The 20,460-nt window shown below is 43.6% G+C and overlaps 1 protein-coding gene across 6 annotated transcripts in view; it reads right to left on the bottom strand.

Moving 5' to 3' along the window:
* Nucleotides 1-20,460, bottom strand: part of LOC121279003 (coiled-coil domain-containing protein 102A-like) — a 638,600-nt gene that overhangs the window by 262,940 nt on the left and 355,200 nt on the right. For 5 of the 6 annotated variants that reach the window (XM_041189720.1, XM_041189721.1, XM_041189723.1 and 2 more), the window contains one exon: nt 17,683-17,853. In XM_041189720.1, coding sequence (XP_041045654.1) covers nt 17,683-17,853 — 171 coding nt within the window. Of the gene's footprint in view, nt 1-15,228; nt 15,413-17,682; nt 17,854-20,460 lie in introns of those variants that run through there. The other variant, XM_041189725.1, reaches the window with a different exon arrangement.

The raw sequence follows: 20,460 nt of genomic DNA, 5'->3' as shown, positions 1-20,460 counted from the left end.
ATAGAAAGCGCGCACTGAGCATGTGCTGCCTCTGTGCATGTGCCATCTCTAACTGTACGTGGTTTGCTGTGATTTACAGGATACAGTAACTACTGACCAGTATTTCGCATTGCAGGTACAGCACAGCACTTTACTAAAAAATAAGTGAGTCAGAGCTAAGCAGGAAACATCCCAGGAAAGTGATGATCCTTGAACAAAAAGCCACGAACTTAGATAAACTGAAAAATGGTGCATGTGCCTCCATGTTGGCCAGGGAATACTCTGTGAATGAATCCACAATCAGGTATATTAGGCAGTCTGAAGAAAAAATGGGGGCCAATGTTAGTGTTAGTGTTTCCAGTATTCGTAGTGCCAAGTTAATTTCTGTGAGCAGGAGAGATTCACATTAGAAGAAACAGAGAAGTTACTCAACATGTGGATAGAGCACCAGTATCAAAGGAGGACCCCAGTTAATGGTCTAATCATTCGAAACTTGTTTTGTACCAGCACATAAAGAGTAGTGAAGAGGGTAGTGCTGTGTCACCGGTGACAATGAAGGTGGTGCAGAAGGTGCCTCTCTTTCGACTTCCAAATGATTCTCAGCCAGCACTGGATGGTTCAATCACTTTGAAAAGTGTTTCAGGCCGCATAATGTTAAGTTAGTGGGGGAGGCTGTTTCTGCTGACCAGGGAGCTGCAGGAGCATTTCACATGGCACTGCAGGAATATATTGAGGAGACAAACTACCAGGCTGGGCAGGTCTTCAAAGCAGACGAAACTGGCCTGTTCTGGAAGAACATGCCAAATAGGACCTGGATTTTGAAAGAAGAAAAGACAGCTCCTGGTTTAAAGCAGCAAAGGACAAGTTGACACTCCTGCTATGTGCCAATGTAGTTGGCTTCAAATGTAAACCAATGCTGGTTTATTGGTCAAATAACACTTGAACTTTTAAAGGAAAAAATAAATCTCATCTGCCAGTTTTTAGGAAGGCTAACAGCAATGCCTGGGTTACTGCAGCCATATTTGAAGACTGGGTTCGCCAATTGCTTTCTGCCAGAGGTCAGCATTTATCTGAGGGAAAAGAACTTGTCTTTCACAGTCCTACTAATCCTCTAATGCACCTGGGCATCCACACATTCTTGGCCAGAGCCATCCAGATGTTGAAATTTTGTTCTTACCCCAAAATATGACCTCACTTATCCAACCAATGGACCAGGGGGTCATTGTCTCATTCAAGGCTTGCTACACCCCACAAAGTTTTAGGCACATCCTTCATCTTCTGGAAGGAGACCCTTCAACCACAGTCCGTGATTTCTGGAAGGAATTCAACATCCTCATAGCAGTAGGCATAATTAAGGACTCATGGAATGAAGTTAGAGCTTCACCCATAAATGCCTGCTGGAAAAAAGTTTGGCCTTGAGGATGTGAATGATTTCATAGAATTCCCCAATATAGATGCTGAAGTAGCCAAAACAAGTCGGAGGGGAGGGGTTTGAAGACATGACCACAGCTAAAGTGGATGAGCTGCTTCAATCTCATCAAGAGGAACTCTCTTTGGAAGAATTAGCTGATCTGATGAGATTAAATGAGTCTAAACAAGAGCAGGAGCAGGAGCAGGAAGAGGAGCCTAAAAAGGCTCAGTTCACAACCAAGATGATGGCAGATCTCATAAGGTCAGCCGAAGATTTGAAAAAACAGGTGACAGACCATGGTACAAGCATGGGAAGAAGCATTGCCTTTTGTAGAGCTATTGACTCCGTACTTCTTACAGATGATTTAACAAATTGAAACACAAAAGCCGAAGCAGTCCAACAGTAATATATTGTTCTTTTCATCCACATTAACACCTGCATCAGCCACGTCACCCAGTCCCTCTACCTTCACTCTCAAGGAAAGTACGGTACCTGTACTGTACAGTAATGTACAATAACTTGTAATTTGTACTATTCTGTAATTGACAAGTTGAACATTGTTCTTGTTTTCTGGAGTTGCTAAACAATTTCAGCAGTAAAATTGTCTTGAATTTACTATTGCCTCTTTTCCTTTAAAAATGTCAAATCTGGGGATGGATGGATGGAACCTAATTATAAAGTATGTTCGCCATTCGCGATTTCGCCATTCACAACATTTTGCTAGAACAGAATCCCCATGAACAGCAGGACTTTACTGTAAATTATCTTAGACATTATTCTAAGTTGATGTTTACTTTGTTTTTTTTCTGCTTTTGCTATTTGTTCTCAGGATGTGGCCACTGTTGGAGGGGTTGTATTTATTGCCAACCTCAGTTATTCTGATATACTGACAATGGGCATCCTCCATGTGTGCAGCATAGTCCTTGCATGCTGGTTGATTGGGAAATTCCAGACTATTGACCTAACAATGATAAAGAATGGTCATATATAGCTAAACCAGCATGGTGTGAGACATGGAGGGGAACTTGGAGGTGATGATGCTCCCACATGACTGCTGTTGTTTGTTCGGTGTTGCAGGTCACAGAGAGGTGGGCTTTGTTGAAGAAAAGTATCAGTGCAGGTTAATAAGAACATAAAAAAGGTATAGATGAAGCACTGGGCTTCACTTCTGAAGGGATAGAAGTGAAAAGCTGAGAAGTTATGTTAAGCCTTTTTAGACCAGACTTGGAGTATTGGTCTCCATAGAAACAGGACATAGAAGTACCGGGAAAAGTGCAATGAATATTTATTAGAATGTACCAAAATTGAGAAAGTTTGAACAGGCTGGAACTCTTTTCTCTAATAAAGAGAAAACTGAGGAGTGATCTGAGAAGACATCTTCAAGATTATGAAGGGGTAGATGTAAAATTGATGTTTCTAAGTGTGGGGAAGATCAGAACCAGGGGTCATTAATATAAGAAAGGCACTAATACCAGAGTGGTGTTTTGCAATGACGAAGAAGCTTTGAGAAGCCAAGTGATGAGTAACTGATTGCAGACTACCCAGCCCCTAGTTTCCTCTTGTAGGGTCAGTGATGAAATGACTGACCCAGTTAAGTGTCAGGGCAATGGTGGTTCCCAAGATGTTGATGGTGAGGGACTCAGCTGTGGAGGGGATGTTGAAGATCAGATGGAGACGGCTGAGCTTTCTAGCTCTGGGCCTTCCTATATTTAGCAAGGTCATGTTAGATTCATTTTTAGTAAGGACTATATGATAAATCTATACACTGCTAAAGCTGTCAATAATTCACAATTGGTTCTTAATAATAATACATTTACAAATAAGTTAATTTCCCAGTAATGAGAAAACTCCATTTATTTTCATTTTTTCATCCGTTTTCACGCCACCTCTCCTGGTGGGAGTGACGATGGCAGCAAGCTGAGCAGGGCTGACCAGACTTCACTTTCCTCAGCCACAAATTCCAGCTGCTCCTGGGGTTTCCCAGGCATTCCCAGACCAGCCGAGAGATGTAATCCCTACAGTGTGTCCTGGATCGGCCTCGAGGTCTCCACCCAGTGGGCCATGCCTGATACAGATCCAGCCGGAGCCTACCGGGGGGGCATCCTTATAAGATGCCCAAACCACCTCAACTGGCACCTCTCAATCAGGAGGAGCAGCGACTCTACTCTGAGGCTCTCCTAGTTTGCCAAACTCCTCACCCTGTCCTGGAGAGTACACCCAGCAACCTTGTGGAGGAACCTCATTTCTGCCACTTATACCTGCAATCTTATCCTTTCAGTCAGTACCCATGGTTCATGACCATAGGTGAGGATAGGGGCGTAGATCAACCGATAAACTGAGAGCTTCATCCTAAAACCCAGCTCCTGCTGCACCAGCACAGACCAGAATATGATTATTATCTGTTAAAATTGGTGGGTGGGATGCAACATTCTAGATCCAAGTGCATCAAAACTTCCTATGTCAGTTGTTAGGAAATATAGATAATTTAAGTAAGTTAAACGTGTACTTGGGTGTGTTAAGAATAAGGTATATCTTTAATGTTTAAGTTTGATTTGTATTTCTGTATTGTGTGTTAAAAGAAGAGTTTTAGTTTCATTATAAAATGTGTCTGCATTCTAATGAGATTTTTAAGACTCTTGAAAAGAAGTTTAAATGAACAAGAGTAGAAAGAACTGTACAGTTGCCTAGCAACAGGGGTCCAAAGAGGGAGACCCACCCACACCCATATACACCCAAACAGAAAAAAACTAAAACTGTAAGCAGTTTGAGTTCAGTTGGAAGCAGCTAACAGGGAGACTTGACAGCAGAGGGACAAATAGCAAGTCCCAAACTGAAGCTGAAGCCAGGATTCCAGAGAGACTGGATACTGGGAGAGGGAACTGCAAAGAGGACAGATTTCCCAAAAGAACTGAAAGGTCCCAAGGCCAAGGAGTGAGACAGAAAGACTGGGTCCCAAGAAGACCTTATAGTCAAAGGAAAAGAATAGGAATCTGGATGAGGTTTTGTTCTTGTGAAAGTAAGGAGCAGAGAGGAATGCTCCAAGCTTCAAACTTAAAGAGAAGAAAAGCTGCAAGAAGCAGATTTAAAGCAAATATGGCTTGGGAGAAACCACAAGTTCCAAAGAGACAACTGAAGGTCTGTAACTCTTTACTATGGGCATGTGAAGCAGTGGTGCACTGTTGGCGGCGGAAGTCAGTGAGAGAGAGTGCGTGGAAGAAAGCTTGAACGCATGTGCTGAGCCAGGGGAGAGGGACATTGGAAGGAGAGTCCGAAACCCTGGAGGTGAACCCTTGCAGAAGGCATCTGAGAGAAAGTGTCAGTTTGGGAGAATATTCCAAAGCAAGTTCTTGGGGAGTGGAGATTGGAAGCCCTCATGTGAAACACAGAGTTCAGTGAGACCAGATGGCTCGCAGTGTGACAAGTGTTTGGGGGGAGTTGAGGCGAGATCTATAGCATCTGTTTGGGGTGGCATCTATCACTTGGTTTCAGAGTGTGGCGGTCTGACCACAGGTCACCTATTGGTTTATTTGGATTGTGTACTTACTGTGAACCTTAGAGTATAAGATAGCTTTTGTAACTTGTGTTATCCATACAAATCTGTATATACTTGTAAAGGTACAGTTGTGGGTGGAGGAATATTGTAATATAGTTAATCTTTTGTTTAATAAATGTTTTATACTTTTGTTAAAAGTTCACCAACTGACACCTATGACTCTGTTCAGTAGCCGCTCTCCACGTATCTAAACAAAGAAATCTATCAAGCCAGGTTCCACCCTGGGATCAGGCTTGTCCAGTGGTAACATCAGCTGGGATCATAACAGTCTATATATCAATGGTAAATTCTATTGTAAAAGTCCACATTTGCCTGCAGTATCTGTTTCACCTGTAGGTGGCAGCATAATCGATGCTGCCACATAACTGTTCAACCTGCACTCTCCTTATGTCATCTTCTTCTTTTCGTGTCCACGGACAGTCTATACATGGCCCAGCCAGAACTGGACTCATTTTTGCGCCTTGTTGTTGAATTCGGCAAGATCTGCAACAGTGCAGGGTTCTTCTAGCGATAGGCATTGCAGGAGATGTTGCATAGTCTGTGGCTCAGTTCCACATTCACAAGTTGTCAGGCTGGTTGTATATCCCCATTTGCTTAGTGACACCTTTGAACGACCTACACCAGTCCTAAGTCTGTTAAGGCAATTTCAGGTTGCCCAGTTGCAATTCGCTCCTGGGGGAAGGCTTTCATCCGGTAGGATTTCCATCGCTGGGGCTTGTTCGAGACTGGCGAGCCGGTCTTTCCACAAGGCGATGCGGGCTTCAGATGGGGTTGATTGTAATGGAACAACACTGTTCATGAAGCTCTTCCTTGCCTTTAGGCGGCTGGGTGTAGGTGTATGACCATGTTGAGGGTGCCTCTTATCTGATGTTTGATGGAGTCGCTCTTTCTTGCTGGCTACCGTTCTTCTTATATCAGGGGGAGCGATACCCGCTGGGAAAAATAGGCTGTTGGTGTTTGTTGGTTTTAACTAACCTTTGATAAGTCGGCAGCTTGCATTCAGAACGGCATCCGTCTTCTTAGTATGATTAGATCTTTCCCAGGGCAGGCGTATTCAGCAGTGGAATAGCAAAGAGCAAGTGCAGTGGTTCGCAATGTTTTCAAGCTTGCTCCCCATTTTGTGTTAGTTGTGTTATGTCATAACATTATATGGCTGCATCCCTTAATGCAAAACTAATTCAAAGTTTTGTTTAAGGGAACAGGCCCAGTGAACTGATTTGAAGATTTTCCTTTAAGTCTGGACAGAGTTTATAAAAATATATAGTTTTTGTTAAAAAATTTGAAATTTTCACCTGATGCGGAACCTAACAGAACTACCACTATTACTTACTGAGGTCAAGTAATTTCTTTATATTTTCACTGTTCATTTTCCATTACAGTATGCATGTAATTTGAATGTGCTAGCCCGCTCATTGTCACAAATATGCATCCCTTACAGATAACCTTCTGTTCCATCACAGCAGCTTGCTCTGCTATTGAAACTGCAGCTGAGAAGCAGACTAAAAAAAAACCCTGAGCTTCCAGAATATTTCCTGCAATCTCTCCACTAAATATCAAAGATTGTTATCTCTTCGGTGATGTCAGAGGGGCCAAATTCTCAATTCCCCAATTCCTAGAAATCTACAGATCTTCCCTATGATTAAACTTCCTGTCAGGCAAGACAGCATCCGCACCTCCCCCCACGCCCCCCAACCACCACCACCACCACCACCACTACCAACCGAGGGCATTATCCTTTCTCCTGGGCTCCTGGGGCAATCCCATGCTGCCTCGATCCTCCCTGCTGATAAACTCAAAGTCATTTTCCCCTCATCACAATTCCACGCTCTACAAAGATTCACCTCACCTCCATCAAGGACATTTAAATGTCCAGTAGACACTCTCCCCACCCTCAGTCCTGTGCGAACTTTTACCAACCATGTCTACCAGGCATTCAGCCATACAGCGTTCCTCTACTGATTAGCCTTCTTTAGCCCCCATTCCACATCCCCCTTTGTCATTTGCTTTTTTCCCTTTCCTCCATATAAAACCTCCTTCCTCTCCAGCTAATACCTTTCCACTCCTCCCTCTTCTATTCTTCTCATGTTAAGCCGACCCCACTTTGTTCCTTTTGCCGTTCCTCTCTCCCATCCCTTCTTCCTCTCAACTACTTTCTGCCATTTTCTAATCTCCTTTCATTTTCCACTCCTCCCCTCTTCTCATTCCCATCCTCCCTAGGGGAGAAATAGGTTAAGGTCCAAAGTTGGTTGGACAATTAGTGAAGTTGATGGAGGAGTTCAGCAGGAGGAGGGAAGTCCTCTTTGCACTCAGCGACAGAAGCACGAGTATATAGGCGTTGCAGACAGATCAAGAAGAGTTACAACTCGGACTAGATTCCAATGGAGAAAGAACCTCCTTTCTATTTTTACTTAGTTCTGTTGAAGAGTCGTACTGACTCGAAACGTTAACTGTGTTCCTCTCCGCAGATGCTGTCAGACCTGCTGAGTTTTTCCAGGTATTTTTATCTTCGTTTTGGATTTCCAGCATCCGCAGTTTTTTTGCTTTTAGCAGAAAGAAGTTCATTGGTTTGTTAAGGGCTGTTAAAGTAAGATTCCTAATTCATATCTCTCATTACTCTCTGTTTAGCCCTGCATCTCATGTAGGCCAAGCATCCATGATCCTTCTCTCTCCTCTTCCCAACATTCACCTTCAATCACTGCAGCATACTTCAAGCCACATCCTGTTGTTCTCCCTACAATTACCTAAGTTCCTCACACCTATGCCATCTTTTACACACTATCCACACTACCCTGACATGCATGTCCTCAAAGCATCTCACTTCTTGCAGGACAAGTTGCCGCAAAATACAAGAAAACAGGTAAGGCCGAAGGAGGGACACAATCAATCCCTGTACAATTCCCAATAGAAGAGAAAGTTACAGAAATCATGTGCAGAATCATCAGAAGCATAGCAACTGGTTATGATTGGAAGAGATATGTCCCTGAATTTTTGATCATCCTACCCTTTTTCCCTTCTAAATGTTGGTAAGTTGGGAGGGGAGGGATTCTTTAAGTGAATCTCTCAGAAATTATTTATTGCCTCAGAACTCTGGCAGCAATGCTGGGCCCTTCTCTTTATCTGAATCTTCAGCTCTTTGATCTCCTTCTAGCTGTTCCTGCTCTGGTTCTTCCTCCTCTGGCAGCTCCAAGGCATACATACCCCTGTTGCAATTGTATAGCATGCAGCACTTGACAACAACTCTCAAGACTCGCTTGGGGCTATATTGGAGGGTGTTCCTAAAGTTGTCCAGACAGCGGAATCTTTGTTTCAAAATCCCAGTGATCTTCTCTATTGGAGCTTTAATAGTGGCATGGCTCTGATTGCAGTGCTCCCCGGCATCTGTGCTCGAGTTCCTGAAAGGAATCACAAGTCAGGTGGTCAGGGGATACCCCTTGACCCCAAGTAGCTAGTGTGACACTGGTGACCCAGTGAGAGGACTGGTGCAAGGTGAAAACATCATGACAGCTGCTAGGAAACTGGACACAGACTCAGATGATTCTCTGTCACAGAATACTTACATCTGCAAGGAATAGAAGCATTTCCTGTCATAGTATGATGCTGGCTGTTCTTAGGGTGAACATCGGCACAGCCAATGATCCCCTTCGCCAGAATACGCCCAGTAATTCAGGCTACCCAATATCTTTTCTCTTGCTTGGCAACCTCTATGAGGAATCTGATGAGATTTTATTTCTTAGCAAAGGCCTGCCTCATGAAACTATTCACAGCAAATATTGCTTATGTCACCTGTTTCCATCTGGCATGACCCAGGAGCATAAGAGCTGAAAGCGACAGTGACATTAACACTTTGTGTCTGCCCTGGTGCTGGGCTGCAGTTGACGCTCAGGCAGCGACTCTGATTAAGTGGAGCCACCAGACACGCAGCTCCACTATCAGACTCAGGCGGCTCATGATGATACACATTATGTAATGTTTCCTGCACTCTCCCCTCAACCTCTCCTGGTCCATGCTGGCTTCCTTGCTGCTCCTTCCCAAGTTCCAACTCAAAAGACAGATCAAGCAGCTGACCTCTTAAGGTTCTACTGAAGCTAACCTCCACACAGACTGAAACATCCACCGGAACTCACTCTCCAAGAGTTGCCAACAGCAAAAGAGCCACCAAATTGCCCAAAAAGCACATTAGCAGCTGATAAAGACTCACCAGAGATATAATTGAATGGATGTGAGGATCCTTTAAATATCACTAAAGTAGCCTGTTTGCAAACTATTCCCACCATGATTTACTGAGCAAAACTAAGAATGAACCTACCAGGTGCTGCCACACAACAATATCTCAGAAAGGTCCTTAAGCAGACACAAGGGCTCAAATTTTTAAGGAGATGGAAGGGCTCTGTGCCTTAGCCAAAATGGCCCTGCAGCCCCGAATCCAAAAGTCCTGTCCCCATTTTGACAGATGCTATTTTCCCCAGAATTGTGGGAAAGGGGGTGGGATATGATTCACACAAATGGGAAACCTGAACCTAGTAGGGCCATTTGAACTCAGTGCTGAGTTCAAACACGCCCTATTTTCACTGAAGCGAGATCTGTTCCCCATAGGGTGTGACTTATGATTGTTAAGAGTAGATGTGGCTATGCGGAAAAGGTTTATAAGGTCAATGGAACTGTCAAGCTGTGAAGTTATTTAATTCCCCTGCCCTTTAAGTTTTGAAAAGAGCCAGCCTGCTGTGGACTCGAGTTGAAAAAAAAATCAGTGCTTGCAATTTCAATGGCTATCTGTTGACATAAGCCTGAAGGATATCATTATAGCATTATTACTGCTTGACTGCTTCTACAACCTGTCATTATCACACTGAGGGTCCTCTAAGTTCACAGTTTGACTGACAGCTCCAATGGTTATAAATGGATTAACTATGTTTGATGCAGGGCCATGTATACACCTGTTTTTGTTTAAGCACTTGAGGGGTTTAAATGTAAATAGTGGTTTGGTAATACAGAACTTGAGTATTGCTGAAAAAATATATTTTGTCAAAGCTTTTTGTCTTGCAGTCATCAGGACAATTGCAAGAATACCAATGTCAGGGGAAGCAATAACTTTATACTGTATGAGAAGAGGGTGCTGATTGGTTGGCAAGTGGACTCTGATTGGTAGAAGCATTGCCATGGAGAATGCACCAGTTAATGGTGACTGACAGCAACCAAGACTTGTTTGAAATTTAAACTAGGCAGCCTGACTCTGATTGGGTAAGGCATTGCCCTGAGGAATGAACCAATGAATGGCTGACACTTATTTTGTTTAGCTGAAACAGGCGCAAAGACATGGATTTTCTGTGCCCACTGGCGGCGGGTGTGTTCAATGGCATGAGAGGACAATATGGCACGATCGGTTTCACAACAGCGTGATGAAATGGTGAGGTGATGACGTGGCTGGTGAATGAGAGCCCGCCCGCCATGGAAACGGCGTGTTTCCTGGGAATACATAAGTAATGCGACGGGTTTGGGCAATACGGTGTGAAAACCCGCCATCATGGCCAGTGGGTAAAATGTCATATTACCTGCCCGCTACCACACTTAGTGCAAATCTGGGATGATTCCACCCAATGTGTGTACATGTTCTTTCTATCTGCAAATAACAAGGTCCTGTTAATTAAGGTATGTAGCTTCCAATACACGTCTCACACTGCAAGCTTGACTGGCAATCTTAGATTGGTTGTCAGCGTAATTTTTAGCGCACTGAGGACTATTTAGCAAATGTTGTCTAATCGCAGAATCACATCTAATGTTGGACACTGTGTTTTGAGTTTCATAAGCACAAATTGGCAGGGTACAGTCCGTACTTCTTCTGTCGCAAACAGCAGAAGGGACATGCTGTTTGATATGATCTACCAGTCTTTAGGGCGTCCTACATACCTAGCATCACACTGGCACTGAAATTCATATACTATCTTCACATACAGCACACAGTTGATGCTTCCTCTGACATTGATATTCTTGTGATTGTCCTGATGAGTGCAAGATGAAAAACTTTGACAAAATCTCTTTTTTCAGTAATACTTGGGTTTAAATGTATTGAATGGGCTGTTATCAATGACAGTGTTTTTTTAAAAGATATAGTGAAGTCTGTAAAAGACACTTAGAATGTTATTTTATTTCAGCCCAGCAGGGCTCCTAAGGTATTCCCATGGGGAATAGTCGATGAGCTAACATGGTAGATGTAAGTGCAAAGGGGAATGGGTTGGCATGAGTTGGCACCTAGTTGGCATAGGGGCAATAAGGGGCTATGGGTGAGTAGGGGGCATAGGGTGTCATGGAGGATATGAGGGGCCTGGGGATTGGGCAGGGGCATGAGGTGGCTTGATTTGTCATGGATCGGGCATGAGGCACTGTTTCCGGGGAGGCCCTACTCCAGTACGAACCCGCCCCTTCCAGAGCAAAAACCCAGCGGTTCAGGGCGGTTTCTCCCGAATCGGGTTTGCAGAGTTGGGAAATTCCCAGACTCTGCACACCCAACTCGGCAGCGAAAATTGGAGCCAAGTTTGTTAATTAAATACTGTAATTCAGCCTCCCCTTCTGTCAGGTGGTAGTCAGGAAAGTCTAAAAGTTGCCTGATACAATATACTACCAAATAGCGATGCCTGCATAGCAAAAAAAAAAAGCAGCTGTAAGCTATTTTCTAAACAACACATTCTAACAGATCTTATGGATCTGTGTCAGAGTAAATTCTCCTTAAAGAAAATCAATCTCGTACAGCATTACACACTCCAGGCAGGATGGTAGGAAATACATTTAACCTCATATCACCAGTTTATTGTGTATAAAATGAGGGAAAAGCTTCCTGAAATTGGGCTGCAATCTCCTTAATCAAATTACCCCCTAAACTTCCATAATCCAGGGAACACTGGTTATGTAAGCTTTTCTTATAATCTCACCCTTAGCATCCTGGTGACTTTCTGGTGAATCTGCACCGCACAACTTCCAAGGACAATATATCATTTCTAAGATGCAGCATCCAGAAAAATACATAGTTTTCCTGATGTAGTCTAACCAGGGCTTTGTACAACTGTAGCAAAACTTCCTTCCCTTTATATTCTAGCTCTTTATAAAGGTTAACATCCCATTAATCTTTTTGATTTTTTTGTACCTGACTACATAAATCTCTCAGGATCGCCTGTGTTCCTGGCTTTAAATCATTTTTAAAATATACTATCCTTTCCTGGCCCAAAGTGAATGGCCTCACACTTACCTGCACTGAAATTCACTTGCCACAGTTTTGCTCTCTCACTTAATGTATCAATGTCTTTATAATTTCATGCTCCTGTCTACACCGCTTACTATGTCATCAATCTTGGTGTCAGTGGCAAACTTGGATAGATGGCTCTCTATTGTGTTACCTCAGTCATTAATACACATAGTGAATAGTGAAGGCCCAGCACACATGGGGAGCACTAGTCATTTCCTTCCAATTCAAATACATACTCATTATCCCTACTCTCTATCTCTCACTAGCTAACCAACCTTTTAACCAGGTTAATCATTTGTTTTCAACTTCATAAGCTTTAATTTTAGCTAATAGTCTCTTATGGGGAACTTCACTGAATGCCTTCTGGAAATCTGTGTTCTCAAAGTTGTTCATGCCCGTTGACCTTATTACTGCCAGGTTTACAGCAACTTGGGGACCTGCCCAGGTGGAGACCTCATAAATATTAAAAGGTAAGGACCGATGGCATCATCCAGACCCTGATGCAATCTTAATTGTCAAATGTGGCAATGATACTCAGTGCCTAGCCTTGAGGTGAAACCCAGTGGCAGGCATCATTGTAGCCAGAACAAGTTCCATGCAAGTTTTAATGTCTCATATTTTTGAATGCTTCCTAGTGGGCTAGAGAGCCTTCCAAGGTAACCTTGAGCCTGACTGCCCTGGGCTTCCCTCTCTTTCCCTGAATGCAATTACCTCAGAACCCCTTCCCCGAACACATTTCTACTGCCTGGAACTGTTCCCTCAGATCCTCAGCAGAGGCCTTGTGAGATCCAAGATCCTGCTCCTGATAGGTAGTAATTCCCAAATTCAACCTTTCAAATGACATCTGGGAGATAAAGCCACTTTGCCACTTGCCTTGGTCCATATATGTTGCATTAATGCCCCGAGTTAAAATAGGGACCATTACCGATGGCGCCTCTATTTTTTATTTCATTGCGTGCGTCCTCTTCATTTGAATGTGTTGTACCTTTACTTTTATTGTGCAGTCGCACATGTGGGGTATTGTAAAGGGGACAATTTGTGTTCGGCCTGCTCGGTCCTACTGGGTTACCGCGCAGGCACATGCAAGTGCAGCTTACGGGGAACAGTGGCTATTACCTTTTCTTATCTCAACTTTGAGCTTTTAAAAATAAACCTAATTTTTAAAGAGATGTTAAAAGGCCTTCAGCTCAAAGATGAAGGCACCTCGATGCGGAAGCGCCCTTGAAGACTGGTGAGCGCGTTTAGGGAAGTTGGGGCCAGGAAGGCATGGGGACAACCAATGCTGCCAAGGGTGGTGACACTGTTTCAATGGTGTCATTATCTTGCAGTTAAAAATGTCAGGCAGTGCAAATGGAAGGACAAGTTTTGTGGTACTGGTCTTTTGAAAAAACAAACAGCATCAGCATATGTAGCTTAATAGGGTTGGGTCAACTACAAGGAAATCAATTTGAAGAATGCGATGTGTGGCTAAGTACAGTTCAAATTTCCAATTATATTTAGATCTTTTTAGCATTTCAACTTGCACTGTTACAGTATTGAAGTTAGGTTGAGAAATTTAGGACAAATACATTCAGGTGATGGGTCATGTTAGAGTTAATTAGAGGATTTTTAAGAGGATGTTGTGCATCTCCAGCGAGGCATAAGGCTGCTAAGGCCTGCTTCTGGCTTCAAATTGAGTCAATTCATGACTTCTTCTCCTTGTATTTTATTTATTTTCCAATTTAAAAATCTAAGACCTTGATACTTATGGGGAATGAGATGGTGAAAACTGCTGGAAAATGTGTGGAGGCCAGGACATAATTTCACAGCAATGCCACATTATAATACTTCTCTTCGATTTCCCTCTTGCCAACCAACTAAACTAATTGCACAGTGAGATTCAAACCTGAAGCACAAAGCATCCTTCCTCTCTAAGGTGGATTCACTCCCTGGTCCATACTGAGCTAGATCATCTGCAACTGCGTGATTGTCAGAAAGCCACGTTTGGCCACAGCAGATTTAGGTTAGAGAAAGGGGTATTTGCTGGGGTTTGCATTCCTGGTGAGCATTCAGTGACACCTGCTGGAAGTGTACAGGTATCCAGTGAGGATGTGACTGACTCAGCTTGACTGTAGTGTCTCCTGTACTGAAATACCCTACCAACATTCACACATATGAAATGGCCACTCAGTCAGGCAGAGGACAACCAACGCCTCCTCAATTGTATCCCAGCAAGAAATTAATAACCTTAGGTGTGGAGCAGAATAAACTGATACTAAGAAAAGCAAGTGGTACAGGAAAGACTTGCTTGGTTGAATTTTTCAGCAGAAGCTGCAATCCCACCACCAGCTGAAATTAGGAACCAACCCACTTTAGTGGGTGACAGGACCTTGGGGTATCAATTGAGGGTGGCAGCGTGCCCTCAAGAGCTGTTGACCTAATCAGGGGGCTGGCAGCTCAGCAATGCCACAGCTAGCACTGTCTACTGCTGAGGTTGCAGCTCGAAGATGCAGGCACCCCGATGCCAAGGTGCCCTTAAAGACTGGTGAGTTTAGGGAAGACTGTTTGGGGAAGCTGGGACCAGGAAGGCATGGGCATGAGCCCCCATTAAGGAGGGTCCCCTTGCTCCCACGGAAACCCACAGGGAAGCAACCCTTACTTGGGCCACTAAATGTCTAACTTGGCTTTCTGGCGGGCAGCTGTGCCGCTAAGGTTCCCACCATTGGCACTATGCCATGACAGCAGTGAAACATCAGTCCCCCCTCCCGATGCCTTTCCCCCACCATATTGCCAGCTATCACACATCTCAGCCTGCCTCCAAAGGTCTTGCAAAATTCAGCCCATCAAAGGGGAAGTGAATACAAAATAATATCTGTGCCATAAGCTGAATTTTGTAACTGATGACTTATACTTGCATACACAACACAGAAGGGGGTTAACATCCAAAGCCACGTAAATATTAATCAGTAGAAAAGTCCAGACTGGGCAAGTGACTTCGCAAGACATAGGATTCTGGATGAACACAATAAATATCTAACGTAGCCATTGTTTAATTGATCTGGAGCTGTCATATTCATCTCAGGCATCTTCACCATTGCCAAATGCTGGTAATATTGATGAATAGCTGTTTGATCCTAATGTAATTAAAGCAGGAAGAATGGTAGCTCTGGACCAGAGGGGATGTGAAATTCACTTCAGGACATAGCTCCTTCAAACAGCTGGCATAGACATGATGGTCAAATGGTCTCCTTTAGTGCTGTGTGATTACATGAAGTCAAGAAGTTTATAAAGCTTGATTTTTCCTTTTAACAACAACTAGCAATGCTTGCACATAAAAACTGAAAGATAATGATAGACATATTTGAAATTCATCTCTGATCAAACATCATAATATAAATTGTTACAAATGCACAACTTTATAAGATAGTTATGTTTTAAACTGTCTCTTTTAATTTAAGGTAAAAGGGAATGTCTGGAATGGTGGATGGTGAAATCATACAAGACTTTGCCTGGAAAGAGGCCAGTGTGGTTTGGTTGCCATGGGGAAAGTAGCCCAGCCGAAATCTGTAGAAATTCAGTGCTACTTTTCACATCTTGACACAACAGCCCGGATTTTTGCTCCCGAGGATGGTGCACAGAGTGTGGAAATGTTCTGGCTCATTGTACCCATCTCGGGAATAAGTGCCCTGAATAGCAGGATCTTTTCTCCAGGGGTTGCAGGGGGTGGTGGGTGGGTGGGTGGGGGGTGGGGGGTGGTGCAGGTGCAAGATAGAGTCAGGCCCACTGGTCCTGAACACAGATTGGAGGCTGTTGAGGCACGCTGGTTAAAAGGCCTGCCTCAGTGTTCTGGGACTTCATCCCAGTTGTGTTGTTAAACATTAAACTCTTTAATCCGCACCCCTCACAATTCTCCAGCCCCATGGCCCCTCAGAGCCCCTATGCCAACTTAGTGCCAACTCATCCCAACCCATTTCTCCCACCCATCACCCTTTGCCCTTACACCCTCTATGCCAACTCAGCCAGTATCCACCATGGGCAGACCTCAGGAGCCTTGCTAAGATGAAATAAAATAAAGTTCTAAGTAAATATTACAGACTTCACTAATTCAAGAAATGCTCTCATTGATAAAAGCCCATTCAAAACATTTAAATCCTCTCAAGTACTTGATTCCTTATAAAAAAAACAAAGAATTGTATTCATAACCAAATTAAAGAGACCTAATCCTTTAATAACTTATTGGAGCTGTTCATAAAACTGTGAACTTATAGCTCACATGCCACCCCCCTCCAACCCTACTGTGATAATGACAGATTGTGGAAGCAGTCAATCAGTAACAATGCTATAAAGCCACTTAGGGTTTTGTCAACAAACATCTATTGAAACTGCAAGCACCATTTTTTTCCACTCACAGACACAGGCAGGCTCTTTTTGAAAAGTTAAATGGCTGGCATTTAAATAGCTTGACAGCATGACAGTTCCACAGACCCTATCTGCATTTTATGAGCATTAATGTCTACTCATAACTCATACATTGCAGGAAAAGGCTCTCACGCCAGTGAAAATGGGATCTGTTTGGCCTCAGCATTGTGTTCAAATGGACCTGCTTACTTTGGGGTTCCCCCATGTGTGAGTTCTGTCCCATCCCTGTTCCCCTACCAGCAAAAACAGGACCTGTTGGAAATGGGGGCATGACTTCCGAATCCAGGGTCCCAGTGTCATTTTGGATAAACCAAGGAGTTTCCATAACTCCACAAAATTGTAGGCCAAATGAGGGGCAACTGATCTTTCTGAACACAGACTCTCAGACTCAAGAGACTAGGAGAGGGAGTCCAAATACAGCTGCTGCTTTACAAAGCAGAGGAAAAGACTGTTTTGTGTTAGCTACTGAGTAGGATGCCAAGGAGAACTGATGTTTTATTCAAAGAGACAGGACTTGTGGTGATTTAAGGACCAAGGAGTCATAGGAATGTGCCTTGTTGCTGGAAGTCAGTTCGGGGATACTCAGGAGAATGAAGGGGCTTTCAAAGAACACTAGAAGACTTGCCCTGGTGTGGCAGGGAAAAGGGATCCTGCCAAAAAGTTGGGGCGGAGTGTGGGAGTTAATCTACAAGGCCTCGTATTTGCTGAGAATGTAGTGTAATGGACAAACGAGCCATAAAGTATTTTTGATTGAAGTGGAAGCACCTTTTCTGTAGTTTGATATATTAGTTGCCCATTAAGTAATGTTTAGTCTATGTTGATTTTACTTTTCTTGTTACAGTAAAAGTCTTAAAACGTGAAATCTTGTTGTGTGATTCTTTCCATCAGTCAGCGTGAATTTCATATCTCTCTTTAAAAGTTACCAATCTCTATGGGGATCATAACAAAATAAATTACTTTTATTATTTACCTGCAATCCTGAAAGTTGATTAAAATCCTGAGGCTGCAAGTGTTGCATATACTCAAGATGGAGGTTCAATAAGTTAACTTCAACTGTACATCCAGGTTACTAACACAAAAGTTTTAAATACATATGTTAATACAGACCTCATCTTCTGCTTGTGCCAATTCCTTCTTCAGTTCTTCCACCCGCAGTCTTAACTTCTTCACCTCCGTTTCATGTTGTTCAATTCTTCTATTGGAATGGGTGAGTTCGGCCATCTTGTCTTGGTACTGCTTCTTCAGTTTATTGTGGGCATGACGAAGGTCAGAAAGTTCCTGGAGTTCCAATTTAAAAAAAAAGTTATTAACTTAGGCACTTTTACAGTTTCTTTTTGTTCATTAAATCTAAACTAAGATTCATGACACAGGGCACCACCAAGGATTACAAGGGAATACAAGAGAAATCGAGAAGCAAAATTTAAATAGTGTTAAACTTGAATTTTAAAATAAATCTGCAGGCTGTAAGACTAAGTGCTGACTGATGGAAGTAAGTCTTTCTATAGTCTTGATGTTCTCAAATGAGTGAATCTTGCTCTATCTGATGCTCAGAGTCTTGCCTGGTACCAGAGTAAAGTAGTTATGATAATGGGCTAGTGACCCAGTCAGTGTTACTTTAAATCCCACACTTGTAAATTGTAACATTGAATTCAACAAATCTGGTGATTTATGTAACCCCAAAGCAAAGAGATTACCATCAAAGTCCACTAGCTCACTAAAGTCTTTCAGGGAGGGAAACTTGTCACTCCTTCCTAATCTGACATGTGTGTGACTTTTGACACCCTTGCTCAGCTAGCAAATCAGTCAGCTGTTGCATCAATGAGGAATGGGCAGTAAATGTGGCTATGCCAGCATTTTCCATTTACCCAAACTGATCATTTTCAGTCACCCTTCCTCTACCACCTTGAGCAGGAATCTATCCATTCCCTTTTGATCATCTCATTTGCATTTGACTCAGTTGGCAACATTATCACCACTGAGCATGAAGGTTGTGGGCTCATGTCCGATTTCAGGACTTGAGTACATAATCTAAGTTTCACACTTCAATGCTATACTGAGGAACTGCTGCTCATCCAAGGTGCTGGGTTATGTTGGGATAAGGCACAAAACTAGGCTCCATTTCCCTGGCCGGGATCTTCCGTGCCTGCCAGTGTCCGGCGTGTTCGGTAGTGGGAGCAGACAATATGGTGCGATCGGTTTTACGACGGTGTGAAACCAGTTTGCGATCGTCCGCTCAGCCTGCCGATGTTAGCCACATTCGCCAACATTGGACGTCAGGAACTTCATTGTAATACATCAGCATATTATTATTAGGCCAGCCCACCTGAATTTCCCCTCCCACCCCACCCTGCCCGCAGCTGGATCATCCGCCCACATTGGCTGGAAAACACGCCGACGTGTTTCACAACAGCACATTAGCAACATGCACTTGGCAGGCCGCACTTCGCTCAGGACTTCAGGATTTGTTTGCCTGCCTTGCTTCGGTCAGCATGCACGGTCATCAGCACCAGGCTTCACAGACAGCACCACATCACTTTTACTGGGGCTCACGAGTAGGTGTCTACCAACCAGTTCAGTCATATGTGGGTGGCTTTTCAATGGCTGCAGGGCTAAGGGTTACTTGTCAAAAGAGGAGAAGTGGCCTCAGGCAAGAGGAGAGGCTGCAGGACAAGAGCTGTACTGGGGAAGGAGGGTAACCCAGGGTGTGTGTGGGGACACACGTTGATCTGTGCAAGTGGCCTCAAGATGGTGAGGGCTTAGGAGGCATTTTCCAGAGGAGATGAGGCCAGATAACATGAGGGTATGTGTGTGAGAATGGGTGGTGATGTTTCTTGAGCTGGCAGTGAGTGAGATACCAGTGAATATGTAATGGGCTTGTGTGTGAGTTTAGAGTGATGAGATGGTTGCCATACCCTGGCTGCATGGATGAGATCATTCATCCTCTGTCTGCATGGAATGGCCAACAGCTACTGTTCAGCACTGGCATTGATCACCATTGCCAGCGCCTACCAAGCCATAGCGGTAATGTTGCTGTCCCTCCTGTTGCCAAAGCTAGGGTAGAGGACATCACAGCGGGCCTCCACAGCGTCCAAAGGAAGCTCAAGGACTGCAGTCTTCTTGCCATTCGGGGCCATGTCCTGGGCTGGAAGGACTGAGCACGGCTGTACTTCAAATGTGGTGCCTGGAATGATGAAGCTGCGAGGTGACTGCGTGGCAGGCAAATCAGAACCCGCCCACCATGGAAACTGTGTGTTTCCTGGGAATGCATAAATAATGTGGCGAGTTTGGGACGATACAGTGTGAAAACCCGCCATCCCATCTGGCGGGTAAATTGTCGTTTTACCCGTCCGCTACTGCACTTAGTGCAAATCTAGGACGATTCTGCCCCCGTTCAGGTGAATGCTAAAGATGTCATGATACCATTTAGAGTTAAAGAGAGTTCTATTGATGTCCTAGTAAACATTGCTCCCTGAATCAATACCATGAAAAACCAAATTAACTGCAGTACACATTCTCATTTGTTGTTTATAAGTTTTTGCTATGTACAAACTGGAGGTTGTGTTCACCTGCATAACAATAGTGATCACACTTATAAGAAAGCACGTTGGGATTTGAGGATTCTGAGAATTTAATGAAAAACAGCCCCTTTCTTTTCTTTTATACTTACCGCATTAAGATAGTCAGACTGAAGTCTTTAACAAGCAAACAAGTAGGTCAACATTCTTTCACATCTGGCAATATTCAGAAAAGGTTAGCTCCTTTAAAATGTTGTCTGTATTTTTAGACAGCAGTGCCATCTGAAAGATGTATAATATCCCACAAAGGATCACACAAAAGACAGCGGAACTATACGCAATAGATTAATGGGAGGGATAAGAGGCTGCT

Source organism: Carcharodon carcharias, chromosome 6 (assembly GCF_017639515.1).
Source record: "Carcharodon carcharias isolate sCarCar2 chromosome 6, sCarCar2.pri, whole genome shotgun sequence".
NCBI classification, from domain to species: Eukaryota; Metazoa; Chordata; class Chondrichthyes; order Lamniformes; family Lamnidae; genus Carcharodon; species Carcharodon carcharias.
This window is presented reverse-complemented; position numbering and strand designations above follow the sequence as displayed.